The following is a 19,598-nucleotide window of genomic DNA, read 5'->3' as shown; positions in this document are numbered from 1 at the left end:
GGGAGTAGTACTACTACATATATACGAAGTATATCTTAAAATTGACCTAATTACATAGTGTATCTACTATTCTACTTAATCACGAGAACCCAACCTACCTGGCTTTCTTATCTTCCCTTCTTCACCTACCATTAAACCCTGCAATAAATACCCTCTAATAATGTCAGTAAAATGATATGGGTAGTATACATGTATATAAACCAAAGTAATATGTAACAAATGCACAATATAATAACTAATTATATAATCATAATGGTTGTGCAAGGAGAGATTGTTTGTGTTACGGGTGCCGCCGGGTTTATAGGCTCATGGCTTGTCAAGAGGCTCCTCGAGCATGGCTACATCGTCCGAGCCACCGTTCGAGACCCTGGTCTATTTGTTATCTACTAATTACTACGTTCAAATAATTTCCTAGGTTCGTTATACATTGACGTACTAATATTATTGTTGTATGAAAATTATTTTGTAGGTAACGTGAAAAAAGTGCAGCATTTGTTGGATTTGCCAAATGCAAACACTCACTTGACACTATGGAAAGCAGACCTTAATGAACAAGGAAGCTTCGACGAAGCTATCAGTGGTTGCGCCGGCGTCTTTCATGTTGCCACCCCCATGGACTTTGATTCCAACGATCCTGAGGTTAGTTGATATTTATCGACTTTAAATTTTATGTTTTTGTGTTTAACACCTTATAATTTCATATTAATTTACTCCTCTAATCTTTATTAAATGTTTTGTATTCACAAATTTCCGTCCATGTGGACCTTCTTTAATGAAAGGGGAGGAAAATTTAAAAAATTGGTTAAGTGTGATACACGTAGATGAAATTTGATGGAATCCGTTAAAAGGTGGTGCGTACAAAAGTTTTCATAAAATTAAGATGATAAATATGAAATTATATTATAAGGTGGTAAATAAAAAAGATTGAAATTTAAAAAGGGTAAATATTTAAAATACCATTAATTAGCGCCCCCCTACCCCTAAATTAAATTAAACCACAGGAGTATCTGATTTTCATTTTTAAAGGTGTTATTGAACATTAAATTTAGTTCCTAATGTTATTTTGGTTACAGAATGAGGTGATTAAGCCTACCATAAATGGCATGTTAGACATAATGAGATCATGCGCCAAGGCCAAAATTCGAAGACTGGTTTTCACATCATCAGCAGGAACTGTCAATGTTGAAGAAATCCAAAAACCTGTGTATGATGAAACTTGTTGGAGCGACATGGAGTTTTGCAGCTCCAAAAAGATGACTGGATGGGTAATTAATTAACCCTGTAATTATTTTACAGAATAAATAGTACTTCGTACATACGGAGTAGTACAATATTACGTATAGATGGATGTAGGTTGGGCCGGGCTTCAGGTTGATCCCACAGGCCCAGTCTACCCAAGCCCACATACAGGCCGGATCAAAAGTTTCAAAATGCGGCACATGTCCACTTGCACTCGGGATGGACATTCGTGTCTAAGCCTAATTTCACTAAATTTAGACTTGATCAAGATGAGCCAGGCCCGACCCGACCCGAAATTTTGCAAGTTTGGGTAGAATTTTCTCCGGTTCTCGGACCTGGCCCGAATTTTTTAATTTTTTCGGCAGGATTGGGGAAACATAAAACTACAATTTTTAGTTATAAATTTGGCCCGGCCCGAAATTGGCCCGAAAGCCTGGTATTTTAGGCTCGGAATAGCGGGTTTGGGCACAAATTTTTGGCCCGACCCAACCTGACATAACGGGTTGATTTTTTATGCCACGGCCCGGCCCGGCCCGTCATTTGATCAGGTCTTACTAAATTTAACTTGATTTGTTGTGTCGATCCTCGTGTCATGAAAAAAGCGACCCGCGCCTGATCCACGATTGCGTGCCCGTGCCGAGACGGGCCGGCCGGCCACAACCATCTTTAGCACTACTATCTCTTTTTTTTTTAACACACTTTAGTACTACACTCCTACCTTACTACGTACTACATACTCCTTACCTTTTAGTATTGCTTCTAACTTTTCGAGAATTAATTTGTTTCCTTATTACTCCGTATACGATTTCATTGTATGATCTCAGATGTACTTTGTATCGAAAACACTAGCGGAGAAAGCTGCTTGGAAATTTGCTGCTGAAAACAATCTTGATTTTATAAGTATCATTCCACCTTTGGTGGTTGGACCTTTTATCACTCCAACAATGCCCCCCAGTCTCATAACTGCGTTATCTCCAATTACTAGTAAGTTAATTGTTGGTTTAAAGTATTAAATCAACAAGTAATTAATCATGTGGAGTAGTTTATGTCATTAATTAATTATTTGTGTTTTAATTAATTTTCAGGAAATGAAGCTCACTATTCAATAATCAAGCAAGGTCAATTTGTACATTTAGATGACCTTTGCATGGCTCATATATACTTGTATGAGCACCCTAATGCCAAGGGCCGTTACATTGCTTCAGCTTGTGATGCTACTATCTATGATATTGGCAAAATGTTGAGGGAGGAATATCCCGAATACAATATTCCCACTAAGTAAGTAGCGTCTCTCTTTAATACTATAACGTACTGCGTGCTCTATGAGATTTAACAGTTAGGCAAATATTATGTATCACGTACTTTGTCTAGTGGTACTCCATGCTCGTATCGTACCGTGTTTTTTTGTGCCCGTGCTTAATCGAGCTTTTTCATGCGGGGTCGGGTTGGGCCTCCGTAGGCCCCGCCCATGACCATCTTTACATAAGCTTTTCACTTCTCATTTTTACTTTTAAGAGACTGGCTTATTAGTATGAGTTGTGAATTTTAATGAGTAGTGAGGATGTGAAAGATTCATTCTAGGGTCTTTCATCAAAAGTATGCCATAAACATTACTCCCTATGTCCCTTAATACTCGCACCGTTTTGACTTTTTTCACTATTTACATAATTCACTTTGACTTTATATTATTTCTAGTATATGAAAACAAATGTTAGTATATAATATATTGTTAGCTTCATCTTAATATATATTTTCAAAATATTAATATTTTTATAAGTTTTTATAATATGTAGCTAAAGACATTGGCGGTCAAAGTTGTGCATTGACAAGCGTGTTCAGTCAAAACGGTGCGAGTATTAAGGGACGGAGGGAGTAATCATTAGTTGAATTTCTTAAATTTTGAACTTATTTAACAATTGGACAGATTCAAGGACTTCGAAGAGGATATGGAACATGTACATTTTTCTTCAGAAAAGTTGATGGGATTAAATTTCAAGTTCAAGTACGAATTAAAGGACATGTACAAAGGAGCTGTTGATACTTGCAGAACAAAGGGACTTCTCCCTCCTTCCTATGGCGAAAATGAAAATAATGAGAATCCTAATACCATTATTGATTAAGCATGCCTAGGTTCCTTGTTTTACTTTAAAGTAAATTGTGTTATGTATTCGTGCTTACATTTTATTATGAGTAATTAAATTATTTATGTTGCACTAGTTATACTTTCATATTCCTTTTGTTTGCATCAAAAACTATTCTTACGTTCTAATGAACCCCTTATCTAAAATAGAATTTTACGATATTAAAATACAACTATCTAATACAACAAAAATAACTTGATACACCATAAATGTTCTTTCTTCTAAAAACATATACGTGAGTATATAATGCTTTGATTTAAACAATTAAATTTTAAGTGTTACCTGTTGAAAAATGGGTATTTTTTTTTTTACAAATTTTATCATAAAATCTCACCTCCGCAAATTCGTAGAATCTTACAACTTTACGACTCGGTTTTACGATGCAATTGTGACAAGCCCTTCCAATTTAAAGAAGAATCGCGATTTTGATAACATTGCGAGTAACATTTTATAATTGTGAAAAATAAATGATTTTAGGGTTTTGTCTATAAACTAGTTTATGACACGTGCTTGTTTGGTAGCCGGTTATAAATGATGTGAATGAGATTAAATTGAATGTAAATTTACAAGGAAAATCAATATCCCTTCTCATGATAATGCTAGTTCTCTCAAATAATCTTTTTTTTTTCTTCTTAAATTCTCATTACAATCTATTATCATTTGGGGAGCAATTCGTGAAATTGAGTCGTATTGGTTGGAAATATAAATTAACGAAGTTTGAGATAAAGTTTCATTACCATAGGCATTTAAAACAATTCCCAAAATTTACATTTTGTTTACAAACTATTTCATGTAGTATCGTACACATAAGTTCGGGTAAGAAATATAATATAAGTAATTATTTTTTTAGCACAAAACCGATACCGTTAGTTGATGTTTTAACTATAGAACCACTAGCGATGATAGCGGTTTTCCTTTATTTATAAACAATTAACGTACTATATCCTCTTTCCTAGTTATTCCTACACAATTAGTCACATCAAAATACATATAAAGAACCGCTAATACTAGAAGTGATTCTTATGTTAAACCACTAATAGAGTTAGCGGTTCTTTTTATTAAACCGCTAGATGTTGACCGTTTTATGCTGAATTAAAATTCTTAAAAACACTCGTATCCGCTTCAACGTGAAAGATACTACCGTCTACCGGAGAAAGTTTTCAATCTAATAAAATTGGGAATTAATTATTGTGTTGGGCCTTCCGCAAATTTGATGGTGCAGGCGTGTGCACCATGCTCTAGGTGCACCGGAAACAAAACGACATAAAAACACATAAAACGCGCGTGTTTCATTAAATCCCGGGAACAAAAGAACATTTTCCTTGAACAAAAGAACAATACCCTTGAACAAAAGAACATTAAAGGCTCTGTTCTTTTCAGCTCTGTATTTCGCGTTTTTTATTCGATTTGCTTTTTTCTTGCGATATATATTCTGCTAGATTTTATGTTTTGAACTCAAATTGTGAAGAGGAGAGAGAAAGTATGAACTAGGTTTTCTAAAATGGTTCTTAGAGAGATAAAGTGGTGAAAATTCCCAAAATTTCGATGATTTTTCTGCTTCAACATCAAATTAAATCGATTCTTCTTCTTCAAATCTGAATTCTGCAGCTGATAATCAGATTTTGGGAGGTAATTTTTCAATTTTGAAATAATAAATTCTAAGTTTTGATGATTTTGATTTTGTAATAATCGTGTGTTTGATTAATTTCATTGTTTTGATGATTTTGTTTTTGTAATAATCGAGTTTTGATGGTTTTGATGATTTTAATGAATCAAATTATGGAACAACACGCTGATTTCGTTGAAATCGCTGATTTTGAAGATTTGGATTATATAAATACGACTTTTTTCCAGAAAAGAACAGTTTTACGTATTAAAAGAACATATGCTCGTATCAAAAGAACAATTTCTTTATGCTCGTATTAAAAGAACAGTTTCATTATAGTAGAAAAGTAGACCATTTGCGTTTCATAATTTGTTCTTTCATTCTATTGTGTTCTTCTTTTTTATTATTTTCAATTTCATTTGCGTTTCATAACTTGTTCTTTTTATTTTATTGTGTTATTTTTCTTCTTACTTTTTATTTATCCTTTGTTCTTTTGGTTACGTTCTTTTTCTTGGTTTTATACATGTTAACCTATTATTTTTCAGATATTATGAATAATGTGCTTGATAATTCATAACAGAATGATGAAAATGATGAAAATAATGATTCCGAATCATATATTATTGTTGGACAAGGTACTTGACTTGTTCTTTTAGTCTCTCTATTTGTTCTTTTAGTCTTTTCATTTGTTCTTTTTATAATATTCTGTTAAAAGAACAAAATAAAAACACGTGCATAGTTCTCATTATGCACTCTTTAAGAATTTTTCCTTTCTCCTTCTCAGTTATTCTTTGATTCTACTTTCTATTTTTTTCATTTTCTATTTTTCAGCAACTATATATATATATAATAATTATACTTATGAATCATAACCATTAGTCATTTTATAAATACATTTTAGAGAGAGAAAGATGAGAGGATTTATATTCTCTCAACATAAGAGAGATTTTTTGAGAGAGAAAGAGTGAGATGGTGAGTGAAAGAGTAAAAAATATATTTTCTCCTTATTCTCTCTCTAAAATTCCTTCTGAATGTTTCTCCTTGGTTGAAAAATGAGTCAATTAAGAAAAACACTAGTTCAATTTGGCTAGTTTTCGAAGCAAGAGAATATCTGCAGAGGGTGATATTTTCCGAGGATTGAGATCAGTTTTTAAAGATTTATTAAAAGATATTGATGCTCCTGATAAATGTTGATCAAGTGTTTAAGGTACGTTTCCTTTTTCTTTCCTCTAATGTTCTTTTAAAATTGTAATGTTCTTTTCACAACTTTACTTTTACTGTGGCATCAACATAGTTTGTTCTTTTAAATCAACATAGTTTGTTCTTTTATATCAACGTACATAGATTGTTAAAAAAAGAACATATAATGGTTTGAAAAGAACACATAACACTTAAAAAAGAACATAGTCTGATTCGTGGTAAAAGAACAAAAATACTTTAAAAAAAAATATAGATTTAGTTTTAAGTGCATCAAAAAATCGTCGTTTCGTCTTTTTTTTAATTAGAACATGAAATCGTTTGAATAGAACAAATAACACTTAATAAAAGAACATAGATCTGATGCGTTGGATAAGAACAAAAATACATTTAAATAAAAATATATATCTAGTTTTAAGTGCATCAAAATATCGTTGTTTTTGTCTTTTTAATTAGAACACTAAGTGGTTTGAAAAGAACAAATACAACTAATAAAAGAACATAGATTTGTTGTTCTTTTCGTCCCCTTCATTCTGTTCTTTTGTTTGATAAGGAAAAAGAAAATGCATGTTGTTCTTTTTCATGTGTTTTGTTCTCTTGTTCTTTTTTTTGCTGTCTTTTTCTTAAATTTTTTTGAGTTTTTGTTATTTTATTTTTCTTTTGATTTTATTCTTTGTGTTTTCTAAAAAAGTTGTTGTTCTTTTTTTAATTATTTTGTGTTCTTTTTTTAATTATTTTGTGTTCTTTTTAACTTTTTAACTTTTTTACTGTTTTTAATTTTTTATAATATTATCGGTAATATGTTTTTTTTTTGTTTTTCTGTTGCATTTTTCACATGATGTTTTTTTTGTAAAATAGTTGTTCTTTTTATAGTGTATCAGGAGAGAGAATATGTTATTTTCAATTTTGTACATTTTCTTTAGTTTTTTAACATTAGTGTTCTTTTCAGCTTTTGGTTAATGTTCTTTTCGTTTACTCTATTATGTTCTTTCTGTTTAGTTTCTTATGTTCTTTTTGTATTTTTTTTGTTTTTTGCGTTTTGGTGCAGGTGCACGTAGATCTACGTGCAGGCCCCTGCACCATCCGCGTGGTGGGGCCTTCTGGCTATTTCGGGAAATCGTTCTAGACATTTCCCTCGCTCGCTCACTCACTCACTCACTCTCGTCAGTTCTCAACCCTAAAATTCACCAATTCCTTCGTTTCTCGTCTCCATGATAATCCAGAAACAACAATTCTCATAAATATTGCGGAAAATAACGAGAACAAATTTGTTTTTTCCGCAATTTATCATCTATTTCATTATTGTCGCAATTCGCACTCTCATCAGGTACGACCATGTCCTTTTTCAATCGATTTTTTATGCGTGTTGTATCATGTATGATTATAATGAATTCATGTTTAATTGATGTATAGTAGTTTAATAATGGTGGAAACTAGGATTTATGATTGAAATTTTGAAAAAGGAACCAAAACAGGTGAAAATTTGATGAGAATTGGGGTTAAATTTGATTTGAATGTGAATTTTGAATGCTCAATTTGCACAAGTGAAAAGTAAATATTGTATTCTGAATTATAGACGAAATGCTGAATGCATGAATTGGTGCCTGACACAATAATGAATTATTAACCATAAAAGGCTCACCAAGAACAGCACTGAAGATTGGGAGATGTCTTTGTGCCACAGGATGGTTTGAATGAAAGTGTGTTTTTGGATTTGGTTAGAGGTGCTGGTTGTGGCAGTAGGCTTTGCAATGCAGGTACTCATTAATCATTATGCCCCTTTTCGATTTAGTTCTAGCTGTTTCTCGATCATGTTGTTTAAATGTTAGGTACCGTCTTTAGATAGGTATCCCCTTATTTGAATGCAACAATGGTAGACTATCTTAACTGGGACTAAGTTGATTTCCAATTAAATTTGGTTACTTCTCACTTTGGTAACCACCATGCATATTCGTATTCTCTTGTCATATTCTCCTGCAGAGTGTTGCTTATTTGGTTGTTTTTTGTCCCTAAGCTTCACTTTTGTGACTCTTGAAAATCTTATAATTGAGGTAAGGAAGAGACCTCTCTACTTGCGATAACTGGGATCCATCGACTATCCATCATCCGTCTATACGAACGTTACTCCACCTTTGGTTTGAATTTGTTCCTTCAAAACCAAAATGATAGCACTAAACTCTTGATTTTCTATTGCTTATTGAATTTTCATATACTGTAGAGTAGATGATGTCAAGATCGTGATTCTTGAACAATGACTCCAGAACCTGGTGCTTGCTAATTGCCACTTTGCTGCTTGTGGTTTTTTTTTTCCTCGGCCATTTTTATCTTTGTTGTCAGTTACCATGCACTTTATCTATAAAGAAGTACAGTATTGTCTGTTCTCTCTCCATCTTTTATTCTCAAGATTACTATTTCTGATTTCTCCCACTCTCTAATTTTCTCTGCAATTTTTAGTTTAATTAGGACTTCAGTCATACGTAATTTCTGAAGTTCTTGATACACTTTTCTGCAGTCCAGTATAGATCTTTGAAATTGGTTTTTTGTTTGGAGTGTTGATTTCTGGTGGTTAATTTGCCTTTTGTTTCTTTTTCTTTTTGTAGAATGGATTTCATTTTAGAGGAAAAGGATGCAAGTGATTGGAGTTACAGAGGGGAAGGAGCAGTTAATCTTGTTCTTGCATACACTGGATCTTCTCCTGCCTTTGTATGTTTTTACCATCTTTTGATATTTGCACTTTTTATTATTGCATGCTAGGTGACTTATATAATCTTTAAACTCTTCCATCATTTTATAATTTCAAGCTATTTTATTTGTTAATTACTTCAATTTGAAGCTTCATCTAAGCTCAATTTCTCTTTTATGTTTTCTTCTAGATGGTAATACTTGTGCTGCTTACATTAGAATTCTATTTATTGAATAAATATAAGTTACTCCTTCCAGCCTACTTTAAATCTCTAATAGTCCACATTTGGTAAAAGGTTATTTTCCAGGGAGGAGCACAATTTAGAATCACAAATTCATTTTGCAGTACGATGACATGAAAAACAAATTGGTCAATTCACAATCTTTAGGGGGGGGGGGGATTAATTAGCAAATTGGTCAATTTTCTGAATATGTATACTATAAGTTTCCAACTGCCATTTTTCTAATGCATACTTCTATATTGTTATGACTTTCTGAGTATTCAACCAGATATTCATTGGCTGGTAGCTGCCCTTTTCTTGTTTATTTGTGCCTTTTATTTTCACACTAGATTATGAAACCATACGGGCTTTATATTTGAGTGTTATAGGATGACCATTTTGGGAAGAAAAAAAAGTTATTTCACTGAAGAAGTACTGCCTTGGAAGAATTTAATTAAAGAAGATTTGTCTCAAGTACCTTGTACGAGCAGTGATAAGGTGACAGAGTATGTATTGCTGTAAGTTGCTGTCCTTTTAGTGCTTATTTGTATCAGTTGGGGGTTGTGCCTGTCCTGTTTCTGCTTGTTCTTGCTACTTTTCTTTAAGTGTAGATGAGATAAGCTGAAGTTTGAGAAGGCAGTTTAGTTGCTGTTGGTTATTGGTTTGTAAGAGCTGATGCTCAAAGCTTTAGATGGGTAAGTATAATAACAGTTACGTGAGTTCAGGAAAGTACATGCCCTGATGTAATCTTATTTGGGGTTTACTTATGTACGGAGTAGTTTAGTCCATAGGATTTAGATGGCTGTTTCCGGAAGGCATTAATGCTTATGATTTTGCATGCTAGATGAACTTTATTTAAGTTGCCACAATTTACTGATCACTTTCCACACTGCGCAGAGTGGGAAAATAATACGGGTGCAGAAAGTTGTGAGGAATGGGTCGATAGAAGAGACCGAACGCTCAGCTTTGTCCAAGCATGAATGCATCTTATGGAAAGATGCTGGGTCTATTGTTACATCCCCAAACAGGGAGATTGCGGAGCAGATGTATGTGCAATGTGTGATGATCCCTCTGTTAGGATCAGAGTTTGTCGATCCTGGGGTATGTTGGTATGTTGATTACTCGGACAATTATTGTAGTTTTAGTTTGTCTATGCTATGTTTGTCAGATCAAACGGTGTCTTACTACTGAAGTTGTTGAAATTGCTTAAATAAAGGCCATAACTAATGTTGTCACTGAGATTATATGTTTGGTTTTATGCTTGGATTGTGTGGTTTGTAATGTGTATAGTCATTATGACGCTGTGAGTATCTTAGAGTTAGACTTGCGCTTGTTCTCAAGCATATGAAGAATTAGACGAGGAAGGAAAGGATGTAGTCTGTTATGTGACTGTGTAGGGGGGCAGAGCTGAAGTTTGTTGTAAACTGTTAAAAGTACCTCAATTTAGCTAGGGGTTTCTGGTTATGCAGAGGAGTGCTTAAAATTGACTGGCCGTCTATGGTTCATTTTCCCCATCATTTTCCTATTTGTATTAAAAACATGAGGCCTTTTGTTAATTTATGTCCCAAATCCGTCTTCTTTATAGTTATATACTCCCTCTGTTTTTTTCTTTCATTTTTTTTTCTTTTCATTCTACTTCTACTTTATTCTGTTTTTGGCAAGCACTTTTTACCATCTTAGCCTCTGTACCCCACAGTAATTACACCTTTCTACTCACTCTCTCTTGCTTTATCCACCTTTTTCTTGCACCCACTAACATTCCTAGAAACAAGTGTAAAACAAGAGGGAGTATTCAAATTAGTTGTAGAGGGTGTGATTATGTAGTTTCCCTTTGTCATAATTTATGCTTTTGGTCCACCATCACCTTAATTCCTACTCAAGCATGACAAATATTTTGGGATTTAGTTTTGTGGATATCTTGAGAAAAAGTGCAATATACACCTGTGCATCACCTTTGGTCAACTAGTATCACTCTTTGGACATTATTGGCTTCTATCAAACTTGCAGGTGCGGATACTTGTGTCAAGGGGATTTCTGGAGTCAGTTGAAAGAAATACTCTCTCCCAGCGTCCTGGTTGGAGAGTTAATGCTGCCAAAGTTGATTGTTATGCTGATTCTGTGATGCTAATGTCAGATCATTCAGTATTCCCCCAAGGTTAAACTACATGATCAATTGTTCTTTCACTTCCAGAGAAGAAAAGACGACTTTATATGTTACAGAGTATCAGAAATTCAGAACACGATTCACCCAAGTAACTTAAATCTTCGTTAAAACATTTGGAAAGATTTAGATACAGTATCAGTAATTGAAAATAGATAGTGTGTTATAACCTGCTAGGGTTTAGATATAATAAATCCTTTTTCTTCTTCTAGTTCGGAAACATTAACTGACCTTTGTCTTTGCAAATGCTTAATACTTACTTTCTGTAAAGAGAAGTAGAAAACCATGTGCTCAACAAATATTTTGAAGAAAAGGATGAATCATTGCTTACTTCAAGATAACTTCTTAATCGTGCTGTTTGGTCTTCTTGCAGGCATATCTGAAGGAGCACCATGCATATCCGTGGAGATTAAGGTGGTCTCGTTATTATATGACATAATTCTCTTTTTTTTTAACGGCATAAATTAGAAACCATTCTCAATTAATAGACCCATATAAGTATAACTTCGATTCAGTTGGTCTTATTGTTACTTCCTTTGTCTCCCATGGGCAGCCCAAGTGTGGATTTCTTCCATCTTCAAGCTTTATAACTGATGAAAATACCATCAAGAAGAATGTAACTCGTTTCAAAATGCACCAAGTCCTCAAATTGCAACAACTCAAGGTAGCTGTCAGTTATCGATTGACATATTCTTTTTCAAAAGAGATACTATCATTTAATCAACTTGTGAGTCTTTTGCTTATGCAATGTGCCAACAGATAAATGCCATTACGTTCTACCTGATTCGACTTTGATGCTAATCATTTGGTATTTCTATTTTTCCTAAGACATGGTTCTGTCTGTTTATCAGATACAACAGTTGAGTGAGTATGATCCATTGGATTTATTCTCCGGATCAAAGGATCAAATACATGAAGCACTTAAGGCTCTCATTGCAACTCCGCAGAATAATCTGCGGGTTTTTCTAAATGGTTCCTTAATTTATGGAGACCTTGGGGGCATGAAATTTGTCGAAATTGAAGCATTTGAAGATCACCTAAAATCTTTTATACATGAAGAAAATGGTATGCATACAAGGAGGTTTGTGCATCTTGTAGGAGAGGCAATACTCAAATTAGGTGTACTAGACAGGCTACTTGAAGTCCAAAAGCTTGACAAAATTGATATAGAAGGAGCAATTCATGCTTATTATGATATTGTTTCCCAGCCTTGCAAGTTATGTAGAAATTCCGGTGAAAACCAGCAATTTGGAAAATACAGCTCTCTACATTCCATTCCTGTAGATGAAAGTCTGAAGATTGTAAGGGACTACTTGATAGCTGCAACAGCCAAGGACTGTAGTTTGATGATTAGTTTCCGTCCAAGGGAAGATGATCATCCAGAATCCCATTATAGAACCATATATCTGGACTCAACAAAGCAACGGTTCGATGTCAAGGTAAACATCTTTTCTGATCTGTTTTTCCTTAAAATTGTTCATTTCAGTTGTCTAATGTCACAAGAAAAAGGCCATATGACCGTGTACCCATATTCAAGCTAAGTAGACAAAGTTTCAGCAGTTTTCTGGGTTTCATGAAGATGTTAAGAAATTTGAGAATTTATGACATCTGAACTAAGTTATTATCTTTAATCAGTTCCTTGTGACTTTGTGGGTTGTGATGTTCTCTAGATTGTGTTTTATGTATAGTCGTTCCGTCATTCAATATAATGTTTTGGGCTAGTATGAATTCTTAAATTTTTTTCTCTCTGATGGTCTTATGTTCTATGCACTGTTGCAGGCATTTTTTATCGACCTTGATATGAAACCCCTGAATAAAATGGAAGTTTACTATGAACTGGATCAGAAGATAGTCAACTGTTACAAACAGAAGCTCAAATTAGAACGTGGAGCTGCAAATAAGGGAACTATTGAGGGGTATGAAGCTGGAAATTGAGATTGAATATGACTTTCTTAATAAATGGTTTTTCTTGGTAGAGATTGTGGAGGATTGCACAGTTAGATTCAAACCGTGACATTACTTGCCAAATTGTCCGGTAAAGCAGCTATAACCTCGTTCAATCTTTAAGTAAATGTTAATATTAGACATGCTCGTATTTATAATTTAAGACTATATATGACAATAGTTGTCTATTCGTTGTAGGTGAACATTTTAGTTACTCGTTTTTATGGCTACGCTATTGGCTATGCTGAATCAGTGTTACTCGTCCTTTGAAAGACATTGCACTAATTTTTCAACTTCTTCTTAGACAACTATAAAACCCTTAAAAGCTATAAGAAGAATCTCGATCAATATTCCAAAGAACAAAGCTTAGGATTGTCCTCTCAAAATGCTGTTATAATTTTACTCAAACTAGGATTTCTTCCGTGCAAGAAAAGCATATTCTATAAGATTCCCGCGCATTTTACTTGTGTTCAAATTACACTTTTAATTAATTACCTAAATTCAGATCCTTTACTGGGATAATTCTTTCGTAACAGAAGATTCTACAGTATATTCCTTACTAACCCTTTCAAGCTACAAATACTTCACCACTAATCCTCTAGCTTAATACACAAAACCAAGAATTAGAACAGCAAATATCCCATCAAAGTTTATGGTTTTCTTATCCTAGTAATTTTCTGCCTTACAAGAAAAGCATATTCCCTAAGATTCCCGCGCATTGTATTCATCTTCAAATTACACATTTAACTAATTACCTAACTATTTCCTTAATTCTATAGATTCTATTCTCACCTAAATTCAGATCCTTCAAACTTTAAACTATAAATACCTGACTACTAATCCTCCAGGTTAATACACAAAGCCAAGAATTAATAGACCAAAAATCCCATCAAAGTTTCTGAACTTCTTCAACCTAGTACGAGTAGTTTTCTTCAGCAATGGAAGGAATAATGGTGGTCTTCGACTTCGACAAGACGATTATCGAATGTGATAGCGATAATTGGGTAGTTGATGAGTTGGGTTTTACAGAACGTTACAATCAGCTTCTTAATACCATGCCATGGAACTCTATGATGGTTTGTTTCTTTGATTCTCCCCTGCTTTTACTCTGTTTTCATCATGTTATTGTTGGTTCAAGCGATTAATCTCTGTTTTTAATGATGAAACAGGACACATTGATGAAAGAGATGCACTCACAAGGAATAACAACCGACGACATTGCTCGAGTTTTGAAAACAGTTCCGATTCATCCTCGTGTTATTCCGGCAATTAAAGCTGCCCATGCTGCTGGGTAATTTAATATTCCTCTATCTTGTTTAAACATTAATTACTCTTTCTAATCTTCTATGAACTCATTATCCCGTTTATTGCATTATACGGAGTATTATGTACAAGTATGTGTTAATGAAGAATTTTATATTTTTTGGAATGCAGATGTGATTTGAGGATTGTAAGCGATGCAAATACATTCTTCATTGAGACCGTACTGGATCATCTTGGATTAAAGAATTGTTTCACAGAGATTAACACAAACCCAGGTTATATTGATGAAGAAGGGAGATTAAGGATATTACCAATTCATGATTTCACCAAAACTCCTCATGGATGCAACAACCCTTGCCCTCCAAACATGTGCAAGGTAATTAAATATATTTGGAGATTTTTTGATATAATCTAAATTTGTACAAGTACACATTAAATCTGTTGTTGTTAATGTCTAATCACTTGTTATTATTCTATAAAATTGCAGGGTTTGGTGATAAAAAGGTTATTAAGTGAACACAACGCCAAGAAATTCATATACTTAGGAGATGGAATTGGAGATTATTGCCCTTCATTAAGGCTAAGAGAAGGCGATCATGTTATGCCAAGGAAGAATTATCCAGTTTATGATATGATTTCAAGCAATCCAATGCTTATTAGTGCCAAGATCCATGAATGGGCCGACGGTGAAGATCTGGAACGGATTCTACTATCTCTAATCCAAGATATCATCATATCTTATAATGGAGATGATGATAATAATGTTAGTCAATTATTCGAGTTTGATTGCAAGCTTGGGGTTTTGCCTGTTATTTCCCATAAAGCTTTGCCTAAAGCTGTATGTTTGCGTTTTTAGAAGGTGGAAAGGAAAACACACTGTAATTTTTGTTTATTTTGTAGAATCAAAACTAAAGAGAATCTATCCCTTAGATTTTTTTTATTTCTTTTTTAGGGTTTGGTCTTAGTTTTATGTAACTAAAATTTAATTCTCAATTGGTGAATGACGATCATCTTTCGATATTGTAAATTACTCCACTTGTAAGTTCTTATCGTAAATTAGATTCAAAGACTTTTTATTGCATGATTTTGCCTTATTCTACTTCAAGAGCAATGGAACTCTCTATTCCGCGTATGGTTCAAAGACTTTTATTGCATGGTTTCGCATGTAATTTGTAACGCTTCGTGGTTCATTCGGAAAAAAAAAAATCTCCAATGTTAATTTTCGGTATGGTTCAGGATTACAGTTTTTTATGAACACCCATGTATGAAAGTGGGTTCCCACGATGATTCAACTTGATTAGAAAGATGATTACATGACGTGTAATACTTATTAAAAGTGTTGATTTAGACAAACGTAACACATACGTAGTAGCAATTAACTCGGCGTAATACATTATCACTTTTAGGATAGGTCTTTGAGACTTCTTCACAGTAAGATCTTTGATGTCACCATGCATTACGGAGTAATTTGTTTTAATAACTATTTGTACCAAGTTGGTCTATATATACGGCCGCGTCATATAAGTTTTTATATAAATTTTACGTACGTAATATCTGTTACACTTTCCGATTTATCCATTTTGTAATATGTAACTCCGTTTTCAGAATTATATTTACCCTTTCTGTTATAGTCCGTTTCATAGTTTTCTTTACATTTTACTATTCTTATCTCATAACATTTACAATTTTTCACTCAATTTTTCTAATTTTATTCGTTTTTTTCCTTACATCCACCCACTGAATAACTAATTTTATTCGTTTTTTTCCTTACATCCACCCACTCAATTTTTTCCTTACATCCACCCACTCAATAACTAGACCTGATAGTTATCGGATCCGGTCTTAACCCGTGTCCGATAGTGAAATCGATCGACCTGAATTTTAACAGACCCGATAATTATTCGATCCGAACTTGACCCAAACCCGAAATTAACTGCTACAAGTCTGACTCAAACCCGACTCGTTAAGACCCAAAACCGAAATTGTACCCGACTAGAAAGAGACCCGACCCGTACTGTACCGAAATGAAAAAATAACCCAACATGAGCCGACAAATAATTAACCTGATCGAACCCGACCTGAACTCAACCTGTACCCAGATGAGAAAATGACCCGATGACCCAACCATATTATAACCCGAGACATAAGATGACCAGACCCGATTCGATTAACCTTTTTGACCGCTCTAGTTCAATGTTACAAGATTGGATACCGACTAATCACCAAACGAGCTTGAACCATTAGAAACAAAGTAATAAGCTAGCCCAAGGTAAAGGGGCGTAGATACAAATATACAATCTCATCTTCTTTCTTTATTCAACCCACGGCCTACATACGTTATTAATTAACATGCTAAATCAATTACATAGTCCATGCATTATAGTGTAGTCCATCCGTCACTACCAATAATATAAAGTGTTATGTATGGTTTTATGCGCTGTCAATTGTTGTCACAAGTTATTATCTTTTTATTTTTTACGCCCATTAATATATTATTCTGAATCCGCCATTGATCATCAGTCTTAATCACTAAGTAAAGACATTGACACCCGCTTCACCTTTAGAGTAAATTCGGATCTGAGAAGAGTTACGAGGGATAGATTTCAGTCCCCTAGAAGATATTGATAGGGTCATCTATCATTAGTAAATTAATTATTGAGAGGTAATATCACAAATTGGTTACCGGCTAGAAGATATAAAGCACCGAAGCAATTAAAGTATATAAGGTCCAAACAAGAACCTTTTTTTTTTTGGTGAGCCACAAGGGCGGGGATGAGAATCGATCCCAGGATCACCTGGAACCGAGATGGAAGCTCTAACCAACTGAGCTATCCATCACTCTCAGGTCCAAACAAGAATCTAATTACCTAGACCATCCATATTCCATAATAGAATAGTTCATCCTTCACTACCATTCATATGTTGCGTGCGTTATGGTTTGCGTTATTAAAATTAGTAGTTGTTGATCTACAACATGAACACGTATAATACACTTCCAATCAAAACTACAATGCATGATTATTCAAATTAAGATACAACGTAAGTACGGATACGTAGCTAATTGATCGATCTACAACATGAACACGCACGTACCATACATGCATAGTAGTATTAGTTTATTAATTAAGAAAGCAATTTGAAAGATAAACCAGATCCTTCAAGCTTTGCTTCCATGAGTTTATTCATCCTCTCGACCATCGAAGGTGTAAGATGATTGGTCCAATCCCCAACCTCGCCTTTCCTAAAGTAACTCTTCTTCTCAAAGAACTTGTTAATAACACCACTCTTATTAACCTCCTTCATAGTCTTAATACAACACAACTCTACAATTTGTTTTATGACACCTTCATTTTCCTCTTTAGGTGAGAAGGACATACCTATAAATTCCGCCAACCTCTTCAAATGAAGTTCAGGATCATTTTTCAAGTCCTCGTACTTGAGGAACAACACCTTATCAGGTCGCTCTAAACTCATGTTCCAATACCCAAGAACATGTTCAAAGAAAGGCCCAAATAAGCTTTTCCCATTGCAAAAATCCTCAAAGGTATCACCAAGACTACGTTTTGTCGCAAAATCTTGTTTTTTCTCTTGAAATTTTTTCATATACTCTTGGAAAAAGTAATAGCTTGAAACGAGCGTATCTAAAGGGTTTCGACATATATATAAAAGGCGACACTCAGAAGTCTTGATAGATTCAGGAAGAGATGTGTAAGGGACATGGGTGCTAAGAAGCCTAGGTGGCTTAACCTCGTTAAGATGGTGTGGGCGAGGATAAGGAAACGCTTCACTATATACATCGGTCTCTAAGCTATAAACAAGCTCTTGTGGATGGCAAGTGAGTAAAGGGCTTTGATTAATGGGATGATTTGCGCGATTAACGACCGCAAAGAGTAGAGATTTTAACCAAGTTGAGCCGGTTTTGGGAAGGCTAGTAATGATAATATCGGTATGTTTAGCAACAAAGTGTTTTTGAAAGGTAACAACATTTCTGAACAAATTACCTGTAATGAAATACCAGGAATCCTGATACTTTATCATTTCAAAGGAAGAGCCTCTTTGAGTAACCTTAGGAAGACATTTCACTAACTTTTCAACTTCTTCTTGGACTTCTTTACACATTTCATCCATTGTTTGATTTTGATTTTGATTCATTCTCAATAGTTTAGGTTATGTTATCGGAAATGAATGTATGATATATAATGAAGATGGTCGATATTGTTATACGGAAATGATTAAGGTCGTAACATGCTGACCTTTAAGCCGTGTCACAATGATGACATGACATGCTTATGTGTCATGATTTAAATGGGAAACTAAAATATGTTACTTATATAACCTACTCCCTCCGTCCCATAATTATCGTTCTGTTTGACCAAAAACACGGATTTTAAGAAAAGTGGAATATAGCATATGAAAAAGTGGAATAAAGTACAAATGATGATTGAGTTGTATGGAAAAGTAGAATAAAGTACATGTGAAAGAGAATATAGTACATAGAAAAGTGGAATATAGTACATGAGTGGGCTTTCAATTTATTTTTAATTAATATAGTACATGAGAAAGTGGGGACCTAAGTAGCCAAAATTAGAAACAGGACTATAACTTTGGAACGCCCGATTTAGAAAACATGACAATAATTTTGGGACGGAGGGAGTATTATATATGTTAAAAAAAGGTAGGAAAATCTTAATATTTTAATTTGTTTCCTTCTTTACATCGACTACCTTATTTACAAACTTTCATAGTAAAAATATCGCATTGATAATAAAAATATCATGCTGACGCATATCCTACATGACGCCTATATGTACTCATTAAACTACGACACGTAAGATTGAGACAACTAAATGTTGTCGCAACTTGCGACCTTTATCGTCACCCTTTGTTATATACCTCAAGAATGCATTACTCTTCTGTTGGGATATCAACCAAAGTCCCACATCGAAAGTGGAGTCAAAAATTTCCTAGCATATAAGTGTTAAAAAATTGCCTAGTATGAGGCTTTTTGGGAAGGAGCCCAAAAACCAAAGCGGACAATATTAACTTCCAATCCCAAATTACTTGCACCACTTAATTTGACTGAACAAAATTATCAATACATAACTTTAACAATGGAGTACATATTAGCATTATTATAAAGTTAA

General features: G+C 34.1%; 4 protein-coding genes across 12 annotated transcripts; 3 read left to right on the top strand and 1 right to left on the bottom strand.

Moving 5' to 3' along the window:
• The first annotated feature begins 207 nt into the window (after window positions 1-207).
• LOC110794664 (dihydroflavonol 4-reductase) lies at window positions 208-3,467 on the top strand. Its single transcript, XM_021999632.2, has 6 exons — window positions 208-370; window positions 470-639; window positions 1,074-1,265; window positions 2,064-2,223; window positions 2,325-2,517; window positions 3,164-3,467. The coding sequence occupies exons 1-6, from the start codon at window positions 220-222 to the stop codon at window positions 3,357-3,359; spliced, it is 1,062 nt and encodes a 353-aa protein (XP_021855324.2). The 5' UTR covers window positions 208-219; the 3' UTR covers window positions 3,360-3,467.
• Window positions 3,468-7,295: 3,828 nt separating this feature from the next.
• On the top strand, window positions 7,296-13,465 carry LOC110795560 (inositol-pentakisphosphate 2-kinase). Of its 8 annotated transcripts, none has more exons than XM_022000586.2 (9): window positions 7,296-7,510; window positions 7,868-7,940; window positions 8,784-8,886; window positions 9,984-10,187; window positions 11,094-11,241; window positions 11,621-11,661; window positions 11,801-11,974; window positions 12,099-12,686; window positions 13,027-13,388. In XM_022000586.2, the coding sequence occupies exons 3-9, from the start codon at window positions 8,785-8,787 to the stop codon at window positions 13,180-13,182; spliced, it is 1,413 nt and encodes a 470-aa protein (XP_021856278.1). In that variant the 5' UTR covers window positions 7,296-7,510; window positions 7,868-7,940; window position 8,784; the 3' UTR covers window positions 13,183-13,388. The 8 variants fall into 8 exon arrangements, with proteins under 8 accessions (XP_021856278.1, XP_021856271.1, XP_021856283.1 ...); XM_022000579.2 differs by having other exon boundaries at window positions 7,820-7,940; XM_022000591.2 differs by having other exon boundaries at window positions 7,760-7,940.
• LOC110795593 (inorganic pyrophosphatase 2) lies at window positions 13,143-15,484 on the top strand. Of its 2 annotated transcripts, XM_056831282.1 has the most exons (5): window positions 13,143-13,282; window positions 14,040-14,267; window positions 14,361-14,482; window positions 14,626-14,830; window positions 14,942-15,484. In XM_056831282.1, the coding sequence occupies exons 2-5, from the start codon at window positions 14,130-14,132 to the stop codon at window positions 15,308-15,310; spliced, it is 834 nt and encodes a 277-aa protein (XP_056687260.1). In that variant the 5' UTR covers window positions 13,143-13,282; window positions 14,040-14,129; the 3' UTR covers window positions 15,311-15,484. The 2 variants fall into 2 exon arrangements, with proteins under 2 accessions (XP_056687260.1, XP_021856307.2); XM_022000615.2 differs by lacking the exon at window positions 13,143-13,282 and having other exon boundaries at window positions 13,612-14,267.
• A 1,963-nt stretch (window positions 15,485-17,447) lies between these two features.
• On the bottom strand, window positions 17,448-18,677 carry LOC110794675 (cytosolic sulfotransferase 5-like). The gene has a single exon (XM_021999642.2). It carries the CDS (start codon window positions 18,604-18,606, stop codon window positions 17,578-17,580), a length of 1,029 nt encoding a protein of 342 aa, XP_021855334.2. The 5' UTR covers window positions 18,607-18,677; the 3' UTR covers window positions 17,448-17,577.
• Window positions 18,678-19,598: the final 921 nt, after the last annotated feature.

Source organism: Spinacia oleracea, chromosome 6 (genome assembly GCF_020520425.1).
Source record: "Spinacia oleracea cultivar Varoflay chromosome 6, BTI_SOV_V1, whole genome shotgun sequence".
In the NCBI taxonomy this organism is placed as follows: Eukaryota; Viridiplantae; Streptophyta; class Magnoliopsida; order Caryophyllales; family Amaranthaceae; genus Spinacia; species Spinacia oleracea.
This window is presented reverse-complemented; position numbering and strand designations above follow the sequence as displayed.

Bases quoted from the DNA above. Each gene is read 5' to 3' on its own strand.
- LOC110794664 (XM_021999632.2), top strand. From the start codon at position 220: ATGCACAATATAATAACTAATTATATAATCATAATGGTTGTGCAAGGA. The intron at 371-469 runs GTCTATTTGTTA...ATTATTTTGTAG, and splicing joins AGCCACCGTTCGAGACCCTG to GTAACGTGAAAAAAGTGCAG. The intron at 2,518-3,163 runs GTAAGTAGCGTC...ACAATTGGACAG, and splicing joins GAATACAATATTCCCACTAA to ATTCAAGGACTTCGAAGAGG.
- LOC110795560 (XM_022000594.2), top strand. From the start codon at position 8,785: ATGGATTTCATTTTAGAGGAAAAGGATGCAAGTGATTGGAGTTACAGA. The intron at 10,188-11,093 runs GTATGTTGGTAT...TCAAACTTGCAG, and splicing joins CAGAGTTTGTCGATCCTGGG to GTGCGGATACTTGTGTCAAG. The intron at 11,975-12,098 runs GTGAGTCTTTTG...TCTGTTTATCAG, and splicing joins TACTATCATTTAATCAACTT to ATACAACAGTTGAGTGAGTA.
- LOC110795593 (XM_056831282.1), top strand. From the start codon at position 14,130: ATGGAAGGAATAATGGTGGTCTTCGACTTCGACAAGACGATTATCGAA. The intron at 14,268-14,360 runs GTTTGTTTCTTT...ATGATGAAACAG, and splicing joins TGCCATGGAACTCTATGATG to GACACATTGATGAAAGAGAT. The intron at 14,831-14,941 runs GTAATTAAATAT...ATAAAATTGCAG, and splicing joins GCCCTCCAAACATGTGCAAG to GGTTTGGTGATAAAAAGGTT.
- LOC110794675 (XM_021999642.2), bottom strand. From the start codon at position 18,606: ATGAATCAAAATCAAAATCAAACAATGGATGAAATGTGTAAAGAAGTC.